The 21,346-nt window shown below is 41.8% G+C and overlaps 4 protein-coding genes across 7 annotated transcripts in view; 3 read left to right on the top strand and 1 right to left on the bottom strand.

The window, feature by feature from the left end:
- Positions 1-515: 515 nt before the first annotated feature.
- Positions 516-2,079, top strand: LOC106741930 (pre-mRNA-splicing factor 38A). 2 transcript variants are annotated; one of them, XM_014614378.1, is made up of 4 exons: positions 516-870; positions 1,018-1,385; positions 1,484-1,880; positions 1,988-2,079. In XM_014614378.1, the coding sequence occupies exons 1-3, from the start codon at positions 707-709 to the stop codon at positions 1,867-1,869; spliced, it is 918 nt and encodes a 305-aa protein (XP_014469864.1). In that variant the 5' UTR covers positions 516-706; the 3' UTR covers positions 1,870-1,880; positions 1,988-2,079. The 2 variants fall into 2 exon arrangements, with proteins under 2 accessions (XP_014469864.1, XP_014469863.1); XM_014614377.1 differs by lacking the exon at positions 1,988-2,079 and having other exon boundaries at positions 1,484-1,966.
- On the bottom strand, positions 1,896-10,910 carry LOC106741928 (protein SAND-like). 3 transcript variants are annotated; one of them, XR_001374225.1, is made up of 12 exons: positions 10,736-10,910; positions 9,996-10,093; positions 9,360-9,564; positions 8,795-9,274; positions 4,122-4,396; positions 3,698-4,020; positions 3,376-3,619; positions 3,010-3,294; positions 2,749-2,939; positions 2,574-2,676; positions 2,170-2,500; positions 1,896-2,076 (listed from the first exon to the last, which is right to left on the bottom strand). XR_001374225.1 is itself a non-coding variant. In XM_014614375.1 (11 exons), the coding sequence occupies exons 1-11, from the start codon at positions 10,809-10,811 to the stop codon at positions 2,360-2,362; spliced, it is 2,421 nt and encodes an 806-aa protein (XP_014469861.1). In that variant the 5' UTR covers positions 10,812-10,910; the 3' UTR covers positions 2,063-2,359. The 3 variants fall into 3 exon arrangements, 2 of the variants coding, with proteins under 2 accessions (XP_014469861.1, XP_014469862.1); XM_014614375.1 differs by having other exon boundaries at positions 2,063-2,500; XM_014614376.1 differs by lacking the exons at positions 1,896-2,076; positions 2,170-2,500; positions 2,574-2,676; ... (3 more) ...; positions 3,698-4,020; positions 4,122-4,396 and adding an exon at positions 8,343-8,665.
- Positions 10,911-12,162: 1,252 nt separating this feature from the next.
- LOC106741937 overlaps positions 12,163-21,346 on the top strand; it is a 357,358-nt gene continuing 348,174 nt past the window's right edge. The window contains exon 1 of the mRNA XM_014614388.1: positions 12,163-12,400. The gene's annotated coding sequence lies outside the window, so the exon portion shown is untranslated. The remainder of the gene's footprint in view (positions 12,401-21,346) is intronic.
- On the top strand, positions 13,083-14,395 carry LOC106741939 (probable rRNA-processing protein EBP2 homolog). Its single transcript, XM_014614389.1, has 3 exons — positions 13,083-13,234; positions 13,318-13,398; positions 13,481-14,395. The coding sequence occupies exons 1-3, from the start codon at positions 13,196-13,198 to the stop codon at positions 14,279-14,281; spliced, it is 921 nt and encodes a 306-aa protein (XP_014469875.1). The 5' UTR covers positions 13,083-13,195; the 3' UTR covers positions 14,282-14,395.

The following is a 21,346-nucleotide window of genomic DNA, read 5'->3' as shown; positions in this document are numbered from 1 at the left end:
GAAAAGTGCATGAAACAAAAAAATAACTGTGCGAAACGGAAGAAATAAACACATTTGTAAATTATTAAGAATAAAAAAGTTAAGTGACATATTCTTCCCATACCAAACACAATTTCCATTAAGCGTCCATTAAGAAAATATTCACAGCTCCATTAAACTTTATGATAGACGTTAAATGGTCATTTAATGGATGTACAACATTCTATATCCTGTGATAGATATTTAAATAAAATCTATCGTGGATATTTTTATATCAATGGTCAAAATTACTTATATATATGGTATATAGTTTATACGAATATTTTGATAGTTAGATTTAATATCTAATATATTAAACGATATGATATAATTTATAATATATTAATATAAGAGAAAGAAAACAAAATCTTAATATTATAATTTGTCTTATATCATAAGTTGTTATAATACAAAATAATATACACGAGGGATTAGAAACTTGCGAAAGGACAAACTTTTGCACACATCTAATATATATTTTAGTAGAGCTAGGTTTATATCTTAATTTTGTGACATATTGCCGGGCACAAACCAAACGATTTAACCGATAGTGCTAAAAGTGCTAAAAAAAGCTGTAGTTTATCCTTTATATCCATTTGTTCAGAGGGCGCGTTGGAAAGGCAAGAAACCCATGTGACATGACAGCTCTTAGGTTGCTCTGTACACAGATTCGTAGTGTTATTCGAAAATGGCGAACCGCACAGTAAAAGATGCTAAATCAATTCGTGGAACAAATCCGCAATATTTGGTAGAAAAAATCATCAGATCTCGAATATACGACTCCAAATATTGGAAGGAAGAATGTTTCGCTTTAACAGCTGAATTGCTGGTCGACAAGGCGATGGAGTTGAGGTTAGAAGTGGCAAAATATAACCTCTTTGTGGATATTTTTCCCGGCTACAATTCTTTTGATTTTTAACTTAAAATATTCATATTTACTTAAGAAAGGATCATTTTTACGCAATATTAGAGTCAATCATATCTATTGTCTCCTTTCAGATTTATAGGAGGAGTGTATGGTGGCAATGTGAAGCCAACACCATTTCTTTGCCTCATACTAAAGATGCTGCAAATACAACCCGAGAAGGACATTATAGTCGAGTTCATAAAGAACGAAGAGTTTAAATATGTACGGGCTTTGGGTGCACTTTACATGAGATTGACAGGTTCTTCCTTGGATTGCTACAAATATCTGGAGCCGTTGTTCAACGACAACAGGAAACTTAGAGTGCAAAATAAACAAGGCTTATACGAACTGATACACATGGACGAGTTCATTGACAATCTTCTCAGGGACGAAAGAAGTTGCGATGTTATCTTACCGAGGATTCAAAAGAGACACGTTCTAGAAGAGAATAATGAGCTGGGTAATTGTGCTCTGCTAATGTACTTGTTATTTCTAATGTGTGTATGCACCTTTTGAGATATATATATCCATTTTTACACATGCCTTTTTATCCATTAGAGGCTAAAATATCAGCGTTGGAGGACGACATGGACGATGGCATTGAATCATCGGAGGACGAAGAGATCCCACCGAGTAAAGAAGTACCGCGCAAAAGACCGGACGATCACGAGCGCGACAGAGATCGTCACAGGGACAGAGACAAGAGGCATTCTCGGTCCGAGAAGAAATCTGAGAAGGAAAAGCAGAGGTCGAGAAGTAGGGAGAGAGACAGAGACAGGAGGGAGCGTAAACGCAGTAAATCGCCGAAATCGCACTCGTCGTCGCATAAGGATAAGGAAAGAGACAGAGATCGTCACAGAAGGGACGATCGTGAGAGAGAAAGAGACAGGGAAAGGGAGAGAGACCGAGATCGGAGAAGGGAGCGGGACAGAGCTAGACATTGAACTATTTAAATGTGAGAAATCTGATCTTATCGAGCGTTGTTTATATACGAAAAATGGGATAAACGAAAGAATGATTGAAAATAAACGAGCGACTTTCCCTGGTGTTTCTTATTTTCAGAATGTTCTCCGAATGTATTTAGCGCCCGTGCGAAAGGAGGAGGACTTCGGTGTGAAAATTATGATGTACAATGTATCAGGAGCGCGTTTCTGCAAGATATTCAAGTATATGTACATTTTTATAAAGTTACGTTATATTACAACAGCTCTATTAAATAAAAAAATAGTGAATGGCATTGTTACCAACAATGGACGAATAATAATTATATTCTTGCACTTCGAGAATTATTGCGAAAACGCTCTGCTTTGGAATTCCTTTTGTAGTACATCTCCAACGTTTCCGTGTGGTCTTTCGGCACTTCTAATCCTTACACATCTCATTGTCGCTGTATCACTTCCTCTATGCTCGTAAAAGTAATATCCGACAATTCGTTCAAAACGTAGGCGAATTCAAGATAAACAGCCTCTCTTCCTCCTTCTTGATCCATTTCAACAACTTGCTCACTGCCTCGATAGCGTCTGGTTTCGTCACTAGAGGCTCGAAAGTTACATATAATTCGAAGCCGGAAGCCACCTGGAAAGAATATGCGTTTGATTTGAAGGAAAAATCTCTCGTGTGACCCAACAACAATACTTTTCCCCCTTACCCATGCCAACATCGTTTCTTTGTCTAGTTGCTGAAATATAAGCTTCAACGGCCGATTAGGAGAGTGCAATCTGTGATGCAAACACTGATAGAGCCCTAGCAATCTGCAAATGAACGTACGATTCCGTCATTAGCGTCGTGATCTTTATCGGAGGAATCATCTCACTCGATCTTACCGTTCTATTTCCTCGTCCGTAGTGTAAGGAGGCTGGAACCCAGGGCTCCAAAACTGAGCGGTGCTCTTGCACTTGTACAGTACGTGCCGCATCTCGGGCAGCCCGATATCGGCGGTTGTGATCGTCGGCTTATTCATGGACTCGTTGATCGCTTCTAAGCAATTGGTCCGTCGCAGTTTCTCCACGATTTTCTGGAAGAAGCAACATTTCGCGTTACTCGCGCGTTACGACGCTTACATTGTATTGCGTAATCGCTCTTACTTGTTTGGCTTCCGATAACACGAAAAACACGTCCCTATCGACGGTGAGTAACAACAGGCACGCCTGACAATCCTCCGCCAGATACGACACGTGGCCGTGCATGTATCCGTTCGGATCGAATTTCGGCAGACATATCGGTGTCCAGCTCTCGGCGGTTTTAAGCGACTCCGAGCTGTCCACCAGATTCTGTATTATATGTAGATCCATTGGATGGAGGAAAAATTTGTTCATCCTAACTAGCGTCACCAGCTGGTTGTTAGCTAGAAGTATCGCGAACACTAAATTCTGAAAGATACAATTTCCGCCTTCAATCGAACAATTCTGATCACTGATCCTCCGAGTGTTCCCTGCGAGATTTTCTCTTACCTTGATCTTAGCACACGTTTGAATGATAGTCTGTGTAATTGAACTTCTCATAGAAGGTAGTAGGGGCAGACATTTAATGGCCCCTAGAAAGAAAGCTGGCTCTCTATCCATAAAGTTTAGTAAATGATCTATCAGTCTTTCGCTACCAGTTAATAATCTCCGCAAATCAAAGTTCCTCCTCTGATCGTATACTCTGTTCAGTTGAGACTGTGTCAACACAGAGATTATCTGATTATATACATATCTGCAAACGGTTGTGCGAAATACATGAGAAACACAGGCTCAAACAGGATCTCATAACAAGAATACCGCCAACACGTACGTTAACTGTAAAGTAAGTTGAGGTACACTCTCCAAGGTCTTGGATACCGCCACTAAGATCAATGGACCCTTAACGACGAAAACAAAGTTTGTGTTGCCGGCATGCACCGACCTAATCATGTCGCTGCCGTCTTGAACGAACGACACTAAAGCCTGCATGACCCCCATAAGGGTGACTAGCTTGTCCTCCGAGCAGTATCGGGAATATATGGGCTTCCCAGCTTGACTCAGGATGAAGATGTGCTTCCTCTGCGCCAACCAGGCCTTGCAGTGCAACGGATCTCCATCCAGGCTGCTCTGACTCAGACGGTGCGTCACGTCGTCCTGAAAGATTTCAACAGAGGCATTTCTCAGACGCTCGGACAATAATGAAAGAATAGTTCTCACAGACCGCTTATCGGCCGAAAGAGGTTATGAAAACACACCATTTCCGAGTCGTCGAGGGGCAAGGTTTTCTCCGGCTCCCGTGGGCTGGTGGTGGTGGGTGTCGTCGGAATGTCCCGGGCGTCCTCCTGGATCTCGGAGATAGTGCTGGTGGTGCTCTCCTTCATCTGCCTGTCATCGATGCTACTACTCATCTCCTGCTCGTACTCGTCGAAACTGTCGGTGGTGACGAGCATCGTCTCCGTGGAGGCGCCGGGCTCGATCCCCGGCTCGGCAATGCCGTCGTCGATCGCGTCCGGCTCCTTCGCAGCCATCTCTGCGACCGGGTTGTCACCGACGATTCACTACTTCGCGATTTTCACTGGCGTTTGACATTTAACGGAAAACCATCGGGGCTCGGCCGCCATTGCTTCGCTAAGCTCGCCGCGAGGTCGCCATCGGCGCGCCGCTGATGATTTTCGTGAATGGATTCATTGCTTGGGCGTGAATAACAGCCGTCACGACGCGCATCTGCGCCATCTACCGCCGCTCACTCGCCCTTTAAAACCCGCGAATAAGCTGAATGCTTCAAACTTATGCGGCAAAATGAAATGAACTGAGATGAAACGTTAGATTGGGAAATATTCCGTTAGAAAAAGATTTCATACATAATTGTGTATGAATATACGTAACTATGTATAATTATACTAAATTATATATGAAATTTGTTCAAAAATAATAAAAGAGAGTCATTGTCTGCATCATAACTAGCATAAGTACGTTAAGATGCATCCTCACACAACAAGTATTTTGCCGGTACATAAAAGATTATCTGGTATCGTGAAAATTGCGGCAATATTGCGGCCATATTCTGATATCATGAATATTGCTGTTTATTTTGTCCGAAAGAGAACACACACAATCAATCCGGAATAATTGTAGCAATAAGAAGTCAATACTTTGATTAAAATTAATAGTAAATGAGTATTTCTTAAAACGAGTATATTTTAAATATGTCGTACCGTTGTAACGACATCACAAAGCATACATTAAATGTTATTTTGGGGGAAATAAATTATATTCCTGTCACGATTCGTACTTCATCTTGAAATTCAAAAGCAATTTTGCGTGCTAAACCAGAAATTAATCAATCGTTTGCTCCGGGACATTAATTTCGTGATTATAAATGTTCGTGTTGTTATCTCTTATTCTTCAAGACACGCTGAATTTAGCGCGTAACGAGTATACGTCACGCATCTTTCTCCAGGGAGACGAGAACACTTGTTCTCCGTGATTGTTATTTTACTTATTTACTCGGCTTTTAGGCACGACCGACTTCTACTATCATAACATATCAAAATTTATTCGGAATAATTGCACAGAAAAGAACACTGTGCAGAATCTCTCTGAATTTCTTTACTTATTGAGTTGAAAATGAATGAACCCGATGAAATCCCGTAAGATTTGAAATTGGCTTGCACAAAAGTATGGTGATTACAATCAAATTGAAGTTATATCGAGGAATCCTAGAGAATCGCTGAATTCAAGTTCGACGTCGTCAATCGGTCGTACCTACCGCAAGAAAGCTTCGCTTTGTCGCGTGTCAAGTCCAGAGGCGAAGCCACCTGTCTTGGGTCGCGAGCTGTGTTTAGTGCGCTCTTTAATTCGATTGTGACAATTTGCGAAAAGATCGACCTCGCGTCGATTTGTCTTAATGGCTCGCGCGAGATGGTTTTCCTTCTTTCTTATAATCGATACTTATTTAGGCTGCAACAGAGGATACAAAAGCTAAGCGGCATACGCTCAAAGTTAATTGGTATTATATAATCACATACAATAATCACTCAAAGTCACAATAGTACACATATGCAAAACTGAATTTGCGAATTTGCATTGCGGTATGTAACAAGTTGCAAATTAAATTAGTTTCACTGGTTAATTGGTCCGTAAACTCTCTCTCTCTCTCTCTCTCTCTCGCTCGTTTCAAACGCGAACAATACCTCGCTGTTTCCTCGTCGGAACCTTCTCGTCGATAGATAGATCGGCGTATATGTATGGCATGTAACGTAAACACTTATTTCAATTTCATGCAACAGACATGTGTGTAAACCAGTCCTATCGATCCCTATCACAAAATAGAATCGTGGGAGGGAACAAAAGTCTCACTTAGAATAAGTGTATCACAAACGTCACCGTTTGATAACGTCGATCAATCAGTTAGAAGAGACAGCAGAGTGATAAAGATGAGCGTGACTAGTATATTATTACATTTTATCGTTATTACAAAAGTATTAAACTTATGAAATCTACTTTACGCAGACTTTTCGCGGCTAGTTAGTCGGTTTCTTCGGACTTGACTGTCAAAATTTGTTAAACTGACGATCCCGATAATAACGATTGGTGGTGTAGCTGTAATGTCAATTCATCGGCATACGTGCGCGCGCGAGTATGAAAATTATAATCCTCAAAAGATCCAAATTACATGACTATTCTATATATGAGATACACACTCCATCGTTTATCGTACAAAAGTCGCGAAAGTCGCGGTGTTTCGAAATTCATATTTCTTGAATCGGATGCGTTTGTGAAACTACGGTTTTGGCATGTACAAGTGCTCGTGTGTGTATGTGTGTGTGTGTTGTGTGCGCGTGTGTGTGTATGTGCTTTTTTCTGTGCAATGTATATATAAACGCGATGATTTATTACGAGATATTATTATAATTAATATCGTAACAAATACATGATACGCTGCATTCCACACTCATACACTCAATGCGATTTTCGTAATAATGAATTCAACAAGAACATTAACAGATCAATCGATATGAATAAGTATTTGCTTTATGAGGTATATATAACAATTTGCTTTCTTTAAATGCGATGTAAAGTATATCACACATGAATCGCGTTAATAACAAATAGTCGCTGATGCTCTCATCAAGGTGCCTTGGTATAAAGCGGCAATTAGTCCAATACACAACTCGATAAACTGTGGTTTGTTAAAGGAAAAAAAAAGAAAAAGAGGAGAGTGACAATCATAAATAAATATTATGTACAATTAAAATATATATACGACGTATTTTCAAAATGCGACGATACCAAAATGTTTCTTGCTAATCTGAAAACGCTTTAAGAATGTAAAACCATGTGATTGCTTATATTATAACATTGATCTTACTTGAAATAAGAGTAATACGCGCGAACAAAGATGTACGATTGCGTTAGTCGTTAGTTTGTGCTTCTCACTTGTGCAGTTATTGATGTCCTCATGTAAATGCCGTAAATGGTGTTCGAATTTTCATATTAGAAGTACGTAATACTTGAATTATAAAATGCCAAAGTATTACATATATATATATATATATATATATATATATATACACATATATATATATAAAGTAATTAAGTGCTTACGAGTTCCCACATTAAAACAAAAATACTACTAAATAAGAAAAGAAATACGCTAAATATTCAAGAGCGCTCCCAACAATAAAATACTGTTGAACACATATTTCGAGTACATTATCCCATGAATTTTTCTCAACGTATCAAAATGGTACATCGTATGTATCTTTACTTTCATAATACTGCGGACGATCTTAATGTTACGCAAACTACCAGATTCCTGCACTGGTGACTTTAAGCACGGTAAGTTTTACAGTCGTTTGAAAACAGTACGTTTTACTTCTCGGCTCCTTAAACGCAAGCTTAGTAGTAGAGTTTATTCACTGGAATGCTGTGTTCTCATAATACTTTTCGGTTATCATAATTTCATTGAACGCGTTATCCATTAACTTTTATTACAATGCATCTGTTCAGTTGACAAGCACGATATTAATATAATTGGCATACGATTTCGTCGTGTTAATGTAATAAATGCGGATTATACTGAAAAAATACCTTAATATAACACGATTGTTTGTATACAGTCNGGGGGGGGGGGGAAAGACGTGTATTCAAGTGGAAGAAATCATCTCTAAAATTTCGTTCTATCATTTGAATTACATTATAGTTAGAGGTATAATCAGTCAATATACAAAAAGTACGTAAAAATGCGTAGTCTTTTTCTGCTTTCACGAATCACACAAAACTGTATATATAGACGGGGGAGGGGGGGGGTGTTAACGTGTTACAAAAACCTCATAAACATCTTAAGATCAATGCGGTTAATAAAGCGTATTAAGTATTTCTCTTTTTTTTCGTTGTTAATACGATATGCAACTAAAGTTAACTTTGAATAAATGCAAAAAATATGTCCAACTCGGTAATAAAAACGTTCTATCTATAGCCCAATAATTTATAAAAAGCTCTCTCTGAATCTTACATGTGTCATAACTGTATCATTTTAAAGAAACAATTTCGCAACAGCACATGTAGTCATTCAACGGAGAAAAACGGAGAGAAAGAACAATCTTCATTCATTTCATTCGATTTCATAGCCTTAGCACGGTATAAATTAAAAGCCTAGGGAAACATAAAATTCTTTATAAAGCTTCGCCATAATTCGCTTCACCGTTGGCTGTTATTTTACACGCTTTGTGTGGAAAGTTGTACATAGTCTGCAGAGGTACGTGAAGTAACTCCACGATCTGTATAAAGTTAGGCTCTGCAACAAAAGCGTACGAACAAGTTAAGCGTTAACTAATGGTAATGTGCTCCCGTGTATATATAAATATGATCGCGCGAATTTTCGGCGAGAATGAAATTTAATACGAAACAAAACGACTCATCTTACCGTTCTCTGCTGTGATGTATCCGTGTCTAATTAAGAAGTCAAGGGCAACCGGTACAGACGTGGTCTTGAAGTGCGGGGAGAGTATCCTCTCTAAACATTCACTAACGGGAAGTAACTCGAAGGTTTCCACTTCTCCGTCGCTGTTGCTCGGTATGAAATCAGACGGCAGTTCAAGATCGTATACGAATTCCGTGTTGGGGAACAGACCTCTCTCGCTCTCAAAAAAGAAGGAAACACATCCGGCGCTCTTGAGTTTGGCGATTAGATTATTTGGGATTCCAGCTTCCTCGAATGCCTCCTTTATCGCGGTCTCGTTTATGCCATAGCCAACGGTTAAGCCGCCGCTCACCATGCTGTCCCAGTACGCCGGCCACGTTTGTTTGTTCGGACTACGTTTTTGTAACCATATTGACAAGCCCTTGACAGGATCCATTACGTAACCGTTTATGTCCACACCGTACTTCCGGATTCCAAATAAGCCTGTTATTTTTATGGTTATTGTTAGTCGACTATCATTATACGTATAATTATATGATATAAACGCGTAATTAATTTTTGTACATACACGTAGCCGAGCGATCCATCTTAAGCAACGAGATTGTGTTAAATTGAGCCCGAACCTCGTGACATTCGTCCCTCCAACCGCGTAGCGTTATAAATTTCCCGCCTGCTTTCCATTCCCTCAATACCTCATCGACATGTGCGCTTCTCTCAGCGTAATCTCGAAAAGCTGGATTCAACTGCACGTATTCGGGTTGTACTTGGAATACCTTCGAGATTAATGACACGTTGTATGAATACAATTGCGTAAATAAGTATAGTTCAGGAAATACAACGGTTGCACAGTCGATTATCACCTTTGATTGAGATATTCTTTAAGATTCGTGGTAAATCTAAAGGAATATTCCAATGACAATGAGCGTTCACTCAACCATTATGTCTCTTGAACGCAGTCATTAATTAATACATTTTGGAAAACCAACCCCATACAGCCTACCCTATATTTTTTTATATACAATAGTGCAAGACAGACTTGGTTTATTTATGCAGACATAGAAAAAAAATTATCACTACCATATGTACATATATATATATATATGTCACATGTAACTTGAATTTTTTGTGAGAGAGTGGTGCATCACACATGTACGACTCTAGTAACCGATATATTGATTAAGGAGGACAAAGTGGACCAACTTACTTGAGGATAATTCAATATTTCCTTCATTACATCTGGACGTACAAGGCCAACTTGTTGTCCATCGACGACAAATGCTCTGCATTCTCCTGCATGAAAACCTAAAGAATAAGATACACTTATACAATTTGTATAAATATAATACCACGATTCTAGAATGTTGCTCAATATTAATATCCATGGCTCACACAGACAACAAACACAAAACATGTATAAAACTCGATTTACCCGATAATGTGATATATTTTTGTTTAGGAGTAACACGCATCAAACGATAAATTCATAAGCATTTCGAAATTCTATTCCCCGAATACGGATTGAATTAATCGGACACCACGTTCGAGAATATACTATACATCAACATCTCCCGCGGGGACAACAATGGTCTTTCGGCCCTGAAGAGAACGTCGATTGTGTGCGTCTTGACAAAAAGAAAGTTCGGGACCGCATCGCCGGGATCGCTGCTTTTCGGGAGAGGCTCGTAACGTGGTGGCGACGACGTGAGAAAACGGGGAGGAGCACACGCGACCCGCCGTTAATCGCACGCGAGGCCCGCCGACGGGGAACTTCACTCGTCGAATTTCGAACGGAAACGCCGAATGACGGATGCATACACAACACACTCGAAATCAATATTCTCGGTGGTTCGGTACGGATGGTAGTCCTATCGATCATACGGCCGGCAGACGCGTCGATTGAGACGATACGGAATAGCCGGAGCACAGCTCGCCGCCTCCACTTACCTGACAGGTAGAAGCAATTGAATTTGTTGGCGAGTTTCATTAGACGTGACATCGGCTTCTTGTCGCTAACCGCCATGATGTTGCGCCGTTATCAGCCAGCTGCGACGGAAAATCCTAGCATCGAGCATAATATATGTCAGACAGGAGAGCCGGAGACGGGATTTCTGCGCATACGGCGTCCCGCGGACCGAAGCGGGACGGCGAGCTACGATTGGCCGATTGGTCTCCATGTTCGCGCGGCCAGCCAATCGGCGATCGCTACCCGGCGCTGTAACACGGCTACTCGCGTTACCAGGCGCGTCGCTGTCATTGTCGGTCACCGCCGATGCCAATAAGGACGCAACGCGTCACGTGACACGGCAAAATAGAAAATGAAATTCGATCGGAAACGAAAAACGCCGTGATATCTCTCTTCCACCGTCTCACACGGTGAGTGAACTCGTCGTAACGTTCGATCAGTAAATTATTAAAGCTAGATAGGTCATTCTAAAGTATACAATCTGCTTCTTGGACAGTTTTCAATACGAATGAATACGAAGTGGCTGACGGGAATGAAATCTCCACCGGACGACCTGTGAACGCGGGAGACGCTTCACACGACCGTTAATATATTTCGGTGGCTAACATGTGCCTAAATATTCATATCAAATGCAGTGTCGAAATAGTCGATAACATCGATACTCTGCGGTTATCCACGGGTTTGATTTTCTGAGAGTTAAACGAATCGACCGATTGGGGCGTATCGGTATACTTCGAGAATCTCAATCGCGGCAATGTTCAGTTCACTACCGAGTGATGACGCGGTCGGTTCGGGTTCGAAGAGCTGGTGCTCATATTCGCGATTTCGGCTGGCTTCGCGTGCTAATTACTCGTCCGGAGTGCCGAAAGTGATTATCGCATGCTGGTGCGACAGGATATTCATCGATACTCGCGTACTCGCTCATCTGGGCGATCGCGGACCATCATCAGTGGGTGGTGCGGAGTGTTCGAAAGTTCTAACGTCTTTCGGTAATGGCCGACCTGCAACCGTCGCGGGAAGAATCGGTAAGCGAGTAAAGCGCGACTCCAATCATTTGCTTCGTTCTTTTTAGCCGAATTGGCTGCAATAATTTAAGAAATGTACATATTGAAGCGCACGAAGCGTATATACGACATTCTCACGCTTCGGCGTGAATTCCTTGCACCAAGTGCAACCAAGTGAACGCGGGAGACGCTTCACACGACCGTTAATATATTTCGGTGGCTAACATGTGCCTAAATATTCATATCAAATGCAGTGTCGAAATAGTCGATAACATCGATACTCTGCGGTTATCCACGGGTTTGATTTTCTGAGAGTTAAACGAATCGACCGATTGGGGCGTATCGGTATACTTCGAGAATCTCAATCGCGGCAATGTTCAGTTCACTACCGAGTGATGACGCGGTCGGTTCGGGTTCGAAGAGCTGGTGCTCATATTCGCGATTTCGGCTGGCTTCGCGTGCTAATTACTCGTCCGGAGTGCCGAAAGTGATTATCGCATGCTGGTGCGACAGGATATTCATCGATACTCGCGTACTCGCTCATCTGGGCGATCGCGGACCATCATCAGTGGGTGGTGCGGAGTGTTCGAAAGTTCTAACGGTTTTCTGTAATGGCCGACTTGCAGCCGTCGCGGGAAGACGGTAAGCGAGTAAAGCGACTCCAATCATTTGCTCCGTTCTTTTTAGCCGAACTGGCTGTAGTGATTTAAGAAATGTACATATCGAAGCATACATACGAGATTATCACGCTTAGGCGCGAATTCCTTGCACCAAGTGCAACCAGTTCAGTCGACATGAATACACTGAATAATGCATCGACGATTCTCACGTATCGAGACGTATTTTCTATTCTACAAATTCATTTTTCCTAGAATATATAATATATATATGAGAGAGAGAGAGAGAGAGAGAGAGAAAGTGAGAGTAAGAGAAAGAGAGAGGGAGGGGGAGGGGAGAAAGAGAGAAAAAGAAAACATTGTTTTAGGGAGCGTTCCATTTAATACTTGCAACGATAGCGAGCATCCTTCTGTCTTCGTTTAACATCCGAGAGAAACAAGAATAAAATGATGCGATCGTTGCGAGCATTAGGTGGAACGCATCCTTCAATAAGAATCGAAAAATAAAGACGTAGTATAAAGGACGAAAAGACTTTGTACATTCTATAAATTAAAATTTCTCTGACATCGATAATCACATGCACAATTATGATGTGACATTTAATAAAAGAAAAGAAATTATAGGAATATATCGGCAGATAACCTTTTCGTTTTTGTTTAACCGTCGCTAACCTATCGAGTAACTTCTGTTTTTGTCCGCCGCGTGACGCCACAGGCATTCACGCCGTTGCGTTTGCATTTACCGTGTGACAAGTGTATATTATTTTCACGTGCGGAATTTTTGTGCCGCTGAATTAAGAGTATCGAAGAATTATTCGCAATGTCATCAGATTCAGAGTACAATTCATCCGACGAAGAGGTAAAGTATTACGATTTCTGTTCACGTTTGTCCATACATTATATACGTTTTAAGCTATTCTAACCTTCTATTCACATGGCCAGCTGCAAGAGGCGTTTACGAAAGGCTTGCTGAAGCCGGGTCTCAATGTCGCGATCGAAAAGAAGCAGCCCAAGAATTATGTCGTAAGTGATAATTTTGTCGTCATGTATTATGATGTATTTTTCAATTCAGCTTAACCCAACCTCCTCTGTGTATAACTTGTAGAATCTCATGAAGCAAAAATTGAGTGAGATAAAGCTGGATTTGCCATGGATCGAGAGGCTGGACATGGTAAACGCACCAGCACCGTTAGCACCAGAGCTAGCACTGCAGATGCAGGAACAAGAAGTGAGACGCGCCAAGCAACTGAAGGGGAACCAAAAGCTGCCTCAGTACGAACCGTCTCAGGATCCTGTTCTGAACGATTTTCGCAGGGAGACCATGTTTCACCGTCAGGCTCAAGGAGCCGTTATGGATGGTATAGCTAGATTGAAGAAATTGGGAGTACTGACGCTCAGGCCAGACGACTACTTTGCAGAGATGGCAAAGACTGACGAACACATGCAGAAGGTAAGGGATAATTTGATGAAGAAGCAAGTAATCATACAGAGATCGGAAAAAGTCAGGCAACTGAGGCAGCAGAGGAAGATAGGCAAGCAGATGCAGGTTGAAGCTACATTGAAGAAGCAAGCCGAGAAGAAGAAGATGCTCGAAGAGGTTAAGAAGTATCGCAAGGGTGTGCGGCAGGATCTCGATTTTCTGGAGGACAAGAAGAAACCGCAGCAGAAACAGCCGAATCGTAAGAACAACCTGAAGGTGCAACTGAAGGGGAAAATGAAAGATGCTAAGTACGGTTTCGGAGGTAAGAAACGTGGCAGCAAGAGAAACACGAAGAGCAGCTCCGCCGATATTTCGGAGTACAAACGGCCGCAGAAACCTGGAAAACGAGGGACGAAGGGGAAAGGCGGAAATCAAAGATTGGGAAAGAGTCGAAGGATGCAAATGAAAGGGAAGAGAAAGCAGTGAAAGTTTGTTTTGTACTTGCGATAAACTCGATTTTCTCAGGTGACTGTATATACCAAGATTGAAGAGAACACGGTGATTGAACTCTTGATTAATAAACCGTTGATATAAAATGTTGACGCACGAAGTATTTCTTGTCTTACCTACTTTCCGAAAGATCTGATACAGAGCTCCGGAAAATCGTTACGACGCGCGTCAATTTTTTCCTCCCAAGAAGACATAAGCTGTCATCGCGATACGAAGATTGATTCGATAGGCGGACACGTTCAGAGAATCGCGAACGCATTGTGTGAATTTGCAGCGCACTCGCTTTAATTTCTTTAATCGCTGTCTTACAGCGATACGATAATTAATGGACATCGCGTATTTTCACTTATACGCATATAAAGAACAATTTTGCTGAGATTGAATATTTTACTAATAACACCGATCGACGATCGTATTACATATGTGTGTAAGAATAGTAAGTACGTACAGGGTGTCTCAGACCAACAGGGACAAATGTCATATAAAGTAACAATCCCATTTATCGATTGAACCCTAATTTTAAGTCAAGCTTGCATTATTAATATATTAAAAAAGTACACATTGTAATGGAAACACGGAAAAAATTTTTTATATTCTTTAGTCATTTAGTCTTTAATTTTTATAATTATTGTATTTTAAGGTTACATTCAGAAACATTGTACATTGTTAATATTTAAGAAAAAAGTTTAGAATATCATTTACCTATATACTAACTTTATACCGTATATTATACTTAATAAAACTATAATTGCGTGCTGTTTGCAAAATGGCAGAGTATTTTTTTGTTCACCTCAATTCGTATTACGCCCTCATGAAGCTTGTTCCTCTTGGTTACCGGGACACCCTGTGTATTTGCGCGTGCAAATATATACAAAATATCATGTAAATGTTTCGAGCGCGCGAATCGATTCCGTCTCCAAAATTAAAATTAAAATTTCAGCGGCCGTTCATACCGAATTTACGGCGCGCTCAGCACGGATCCCGATTAAACCGCACGAAGAATCACCCCTAAATATTCAGTCGGTATAACAATAGCAGCGGGGGAAGAGAGGGGGGGGGCGGAGGAAAAAGCGCCGCTGCTCTCTCTCTCTCTCAATGCTGAAATTCGCGCATCAGAATTCGATCACCTAACACATGTTCCGCATTAGACAATCCATTGTATGTACACGGCGCTACACGCATAGGATGCCGATTACATCGTCTATTACACCGTCGTCCCGTGAATCGCGCGCACCGATGCACACGTATGCGAACGCGAAATGCTCATCCCCCCGTGCGAGCGGCTTGCCTTTCCGCCGGCTATCTATCGGTGGTTGATCCATCGATGGATATATCCCGATACCGATAACGATCCGGACCTGTCGTCGCTCCTCGTAGACTGAGGGGAGGGGGGAGGGTATCGTTCGGACGTGCCTTGGCGAGCGCGGATTGAAAATTCGAGGCAGCGCGGGCCGCGTCGTACGTGCAGTTACATAAACGTGTATACCGGGTGTCCCGGGACCACTGTAAATCCTTAACATTTTCGACAAATTTTCTGGGACATTCTCTGACGAAAGTTCAAGCACAAAAGTGGTGCGAGACTACAATAATTTTTCAATTATAAACGATTGAAGTTCATTAATCGCACGGCTAATATTTCCCACGTTCAAGTATGGCAACATGGCGGATGGTAATAAAGATGCTATTATGATGGAAATGGATTTTTTGGAGCACTTTTGTACTATTACAATTTTCATGGGAAGAATAGTACCGAGAATAATTTAGATTTCCTTTGTGTTTTGTGATCTGAAAATCGTTTTATGTATTCCCGTATAACAGGATATGAATTTTGATCACATCGGGGATATCGTGTGTCATTGTTAAAAATTACTGGAATTGCGCCACGTAATTACAATCGAATGTGTTGTTTCCGATGACTCGTGTAGTTCAGCCCACCTGGTATAAAGGCGCGCCGTCGGACTGTCGAAGTACGAAGCGATCCACAGGATACGGGGTAATACGTGATTGGGCCGAGTGTATACAACTTGTTATTTAGCGTGCAGAAATACCGCCGCCGCGAGTTGCGTACATAAAGCTTAGGCTCTTCGTTCGCGGCTTCGTGCGCGAACACTCTGTATGTAAATAGATTAATGAATATTATACGTATATATCACATAATGTAAAGTATTTGCGATAATCGATAAACATTATACAAGATGTTGACTAGTTATTTGAGCAAGCTTGTAGGTCAAACGCGAATGTATTTATGTGCAGGTCGTTGTTTAAGACAATTTTATCGTGAAATGGGCCTTGTGACAATTTAAATTTAATAATTAATAAGAGAGAAGCAAACTCAGTAGTAACTCATAATGTTATTTTTTATTGACGTTTGTAACAGCGAAGAAAACACAAGAAACTCATCATGTTTCAGTTCGTTTTAAAAATGGCAGTCTGAATAGACAAAATATATAAGAAATATTATACTATATATATAAGAAATATAGGACGAGATAAACACATCAATGAATTTAATATGTTCTATTGCTTTATAATATATTCATGAAAATCGGCGAAGAATAGTTCTGCTCTTTTCCTTATCAGTTATCTCCAAGGTTGGGTAACAATCAGTTATCCAGTTAAAAGTTAATAATTTTTAACTTGACTTATTTAATTTTAAACGAGTTGACTTTTAAGTTAAACTAGTTAATTTAAAATGCGTTAATTTTAACTCATTACTTTTTTATATAAGTTAAAATAATTCAATATTAAAATCAGTAAATCGAAATAATCAGTTAAGATAAAGTAAATTAACATTAAAATCAATGTGAACTTCTTACAATATAGAATAAAGAAAATCAAGAATAATGCCAGAATATTTTGTATCCCTTTAAGCGCTAGAGAGAGAGAGAGAGGGGGAGGAATATGTTCTATTTTTGTATGGAATCTTGAGTACAAACAGTCGGTGTTTTTTTATAATGAACAATTTTTTTTAATTCAGCATATATATTTAATATATGATTTAATATACGATAATTAATTATGCAAAAAGTATATATATATATATATAATATATTTTAACTTTATTAAGTTAATTTTTAACTTAACTTAGTTAAAAATAAAAATTAACCAATCCTGGTTATCTCAACCAAGTTTTTAAACAAACGAATATTTCCGATTGCAGAAATAACAGAAATGTCGTTTCTCCGAGTCATGAATTTTCATCTTGTTGTTTTTTCAGTTACACGAACTGAGATTCATTTTTCCGTGTATAAGCATGTATGGTACATAATTATATATATATATAATGAAATCTAAGAATCTCTTAAACTCCTATTAATAAACGTTACATGAAACTTCTCTCGAGGAAAATACCTCTCATTTGAATTTAAAATTAGACACGAGTTTTCCAATCATCTGATATCGCGACTATCATGATTACAGATATAATGTCGCGTGTGTCAACTGCGCATGATCCAACTGAAAAGCTCGAAGATCTAATTTTAAAATCAAATCCGAGTATCTCACATGAGATAAGCTTCATGTAAAGGCTATTGATGCAGGCCTTGGAAACACGCGGGAGGATCTCCAGATGTATGAAATTGTTTCTCGAAAATATTTTCCGCCACGATCGCCGGGGGTTATTATATTTAAATCCGACGGCGCACGTCCCTTCTACATCGTTGTCCTCCGTTCCGGCTGCGGTAGCGCGATCGAGAGAGAGAGAGAGAGAGAGCTCACTCTGGGAATCCGCGACCCAGGTAACAGCTGTTTTCGTTACCGGCTCTCGATTCGTGTTTTCACTTTTTTTTTTTTGCGCGCTCCGAATCTAGCAATTACGTACGTGTCAGAGGTGACGTGTGCGCGTGCGGTAGTTGCCGGTGCTCTCGCTTTCTTATTCTGTACCGCCTGACGTTCCGCGCATCCATCTGTCCACGTGAGTTCTCCTGTGTGCGGCCGTGTAAAAATCCGACGACCTCCCTCCCCGCTCCTCCGAGAAAAGCTCGCAGAGGCAAACAGAGCTGGAAGGAACCGCGCGGTAGGAATTCGCTCGAAGCGGACGAATGAATTTCCGAATCGCCGCAGACGACTTCGCCGACGAGTTACTTCCCGTACCGCCGCGTTCATGATATACGAATATAAATCCGGGATGTCCGATCCCGTAGTAATTTCCGGCCCGTAATCTGTGCGCATCGCGTCATATTTGCAGCCGGTATGCGCACGTATATCCGGACTTGCGTCGCGCGATTTTGCGGAATAAATTCGAGCTTTTTTCCGTGCACACACGCACGCATACCATGTACCGTATGCGCGCGCAAGCGTATATGCGTTCGTATTGGGGGAGGGAAGGGGGACTACGAATATGGATGCGCATCTCGCGAGAGCAGATATTTGTATTGACGACAACTGCAGCGTGACACGTATCCTCCGTCGGCTGCTAATGGGCGAAATTTGTTTCGCCATTGTCTGCGGGCGATTTGGCCGATTTCAAATTTACCGTTACCGTACATACGGCCCGTACGATACGGCTGATTGTATGGATGTATCTGGACGACATCAGAGGCGGCAATGAGCCCGACGGAAATATGACGCGCCGGCGATTCAATATCCATCTCAATTAACCGCCTCCGAAATGGCGCTCCTGAAATGATCTCGCGTTTATTAATAGAACGCGCCGCTCCCGGTCATTCTCGATTAATAACCGATATGCGCACATATGGTTTACATTCGTTATAATTGTCGCTACCTCCCTCGTGACGACTTGCAAGAGTCGTGCGTCGATCGGACGCGGGGTACGAGCAGTCGTACAGTATTTTTCTGATCGAAGCACGAGTTGTGTCAATCATCGCAGTCTACTGCAGCGGTGGATCGCGCGCGCGAAATGGAACTGCATCGTCTTTTTGTTTGCATCGCGTCGCCAGTTACGAGGAGTACCGAAAACTCTAGCGAAGCGAATTCTGTACATCTATACGTGGTCTCGGGCTTTTCCGTTCGAGAGAAAAAGAAGAGATGACTCGCGCTTTATTTCTCAAGTGTGCGTTCCGAAATTTTGAGAGAAACGGAACGGTAAGCGAGAACAAAAGTCACATTAATTTACATTCCGAGAAAATAAAATTCTATACAGGTAGAACACTGTGTAGATTTTTGTACGTAAAAAATATTTTTAAATCACGCTATGTTTTCTAATAGTGCAGGAACAGACTGTCAAGTAGAGCTTTCTCTCTCCCTCTCTCCGTATGTATCGTTACTGACAAAAAATCTTTCTTAAATAATTACACAATAACATTGAACCTCTCCCTCAGCTGCTCGCCTCGTCTACGAGCGACCTTTCGCCCGTCGCGGAAATTAGGATCGGGTGGCGCGCTTTGTTAAATTACAGCATTCCCACGTGCAATCTCGTTACTCCCCGAACACGGTTCCGCGGTACGCGACTGTGTACGGTGACGAGAAACGCGCGAAAGGGTCGGGGATGAAAGCCGCGAGAGGCCGACGAAAATACCACGTGCGTTTGGCGCGCACCGCCTTACCGGGAAGCGTGCAAAAATCGCACGCGTCACGCACACGCTCGCGCGCGTGGCCCGGGATAGTTTACGCGGAATAATACAGTCGCCGGCGATAGACGCAGGGATAGTTAGCCGTAGGGTACTTCTGCGTGCACTCGCACGGTGTGTACCATAAAGCTCGTAGTAAATCGACTGTGCAGCCGAGCTCTCGTGTTGCACGTTACCTCGAAAGAGAAGGCGAGGGGGAGGGGGGGGAATGCGCGGCGGTGCAGAGTAAGAGGTGGTGAAGGGGCGCACGGGGGCCGCGGCGAGGGAGATGGGAAACCATTATTGAAATGCAGTAAATGGCCGTGAGTTTCAATTGCCCCTGGGTGCTTCCACTGTGCCCTACGAAAGAGGCGGTGAGAGGAGCGAGGGTGGATAGGGGCAGGGAAAGGCACCCTTCTCCCCCCTTCTTCCTCCTGGTTCTGCCAGCCCTTACCCTGCCCTCCCGCTCTGAGCCACTCCGCAGCAGATGGGAGAGAATTACGAGAACTTGCCATGATTCGCTCTTGTCGGCACGCGAAAACACACGGGAGCATCGACTGATAGCCACGATCACGGCGACGACGGCGAGCGGCGCCCCCCGCACCGCTCGTCGTCGTTGGAAGAGTACCACTTCATCCGCTCGCGACAAATTTGTTTTCGTGTAAAACGCCTGCGCTCGAGCTTGCATCAAAAGCAAACGGCACGGTAGCTGTTAACCGCGATCTCGACGTGTATATGTGTGTTTCGGCATTTTGTCGCCTCACGCACGCCGCGGATGTGCGCGCGTGCGCGGATGACCGACGGGCATCCAAGAATAACAATTGTGTGTCGGCAGCGTGGTGGGGAGGAGTTCTCCTCGGAAGTACAAATCGCGTTGACATTAATCTCCAGCTTCGGGAACAACAGCCGCGATTTTGACGCTAGAGTACAACGGGCCAGCGTCATGAAAGAATGGAAAAATCCGTGGTTTTTTGCATTTCTTCTTAAATTATTTACATTTATTAAGTTTATTGCCAATTTTTATCCATCGTCTCTGTAGTCTGGTCGTCGCCAAGAAACCAGTCAGTTATCTCATTGGATCCCACACTTGGACGATAGCAGTGATCATAAGGATCCAATTTTTCGGAGTTAATTTACAATTCATTTAATTTTTATCATTACCTAAGTTATTCTTGTAATTTTTTTGAAGTTTTAGGATTGCACAATAAAACTAAAAATAGTTTCCTTAAAAATTTCACTCTAACGCGAAAACTTTCTTGAAACTTCTTTTCACGCAAGAACCTTCTTAAAACTTTTATCTGGACGCAAAAACAAATTTAGAGTAAAAGTAAATGGATCACATCGAAAAGTCTTGTTACTAAGTCTGACAAAAAAGTAAAAACAAATCTTTGTAAATTCACAAATGATCAACTGAATAATAGAGGAATAGAAGTGAGATACAATTTGTACGTGAAAAAGTAGGTAAAAGCAGAAGAACGCGTGTAGGCCTCGTAGTCCCAACATGTTACCATCAGGGCTAGACGCGCTTTATCGC

The sequence above is a fragment of the Dinoponera quadriceps genome, unplaced genomic scaffold (assembly GCF_001313825.1).
Source record: "Dinoponera quadriceps isolate SergipeBrazil2010 unplaced genomic scaffold, ASM131382v1 scaffold458, whole genome shotgun sequence".
Classification (NCBI taxonomy): Eukaryota; Metazoa; Arthropoda; class Insecta; order Hymenoptera; family Formicidae; genus Dinoponera; species Dinoponera quadriceps.
Note: the sequence above shows the minus strand (reverse complement) of the source record. Positions and strands in the feature narration are given on the sequence as shown.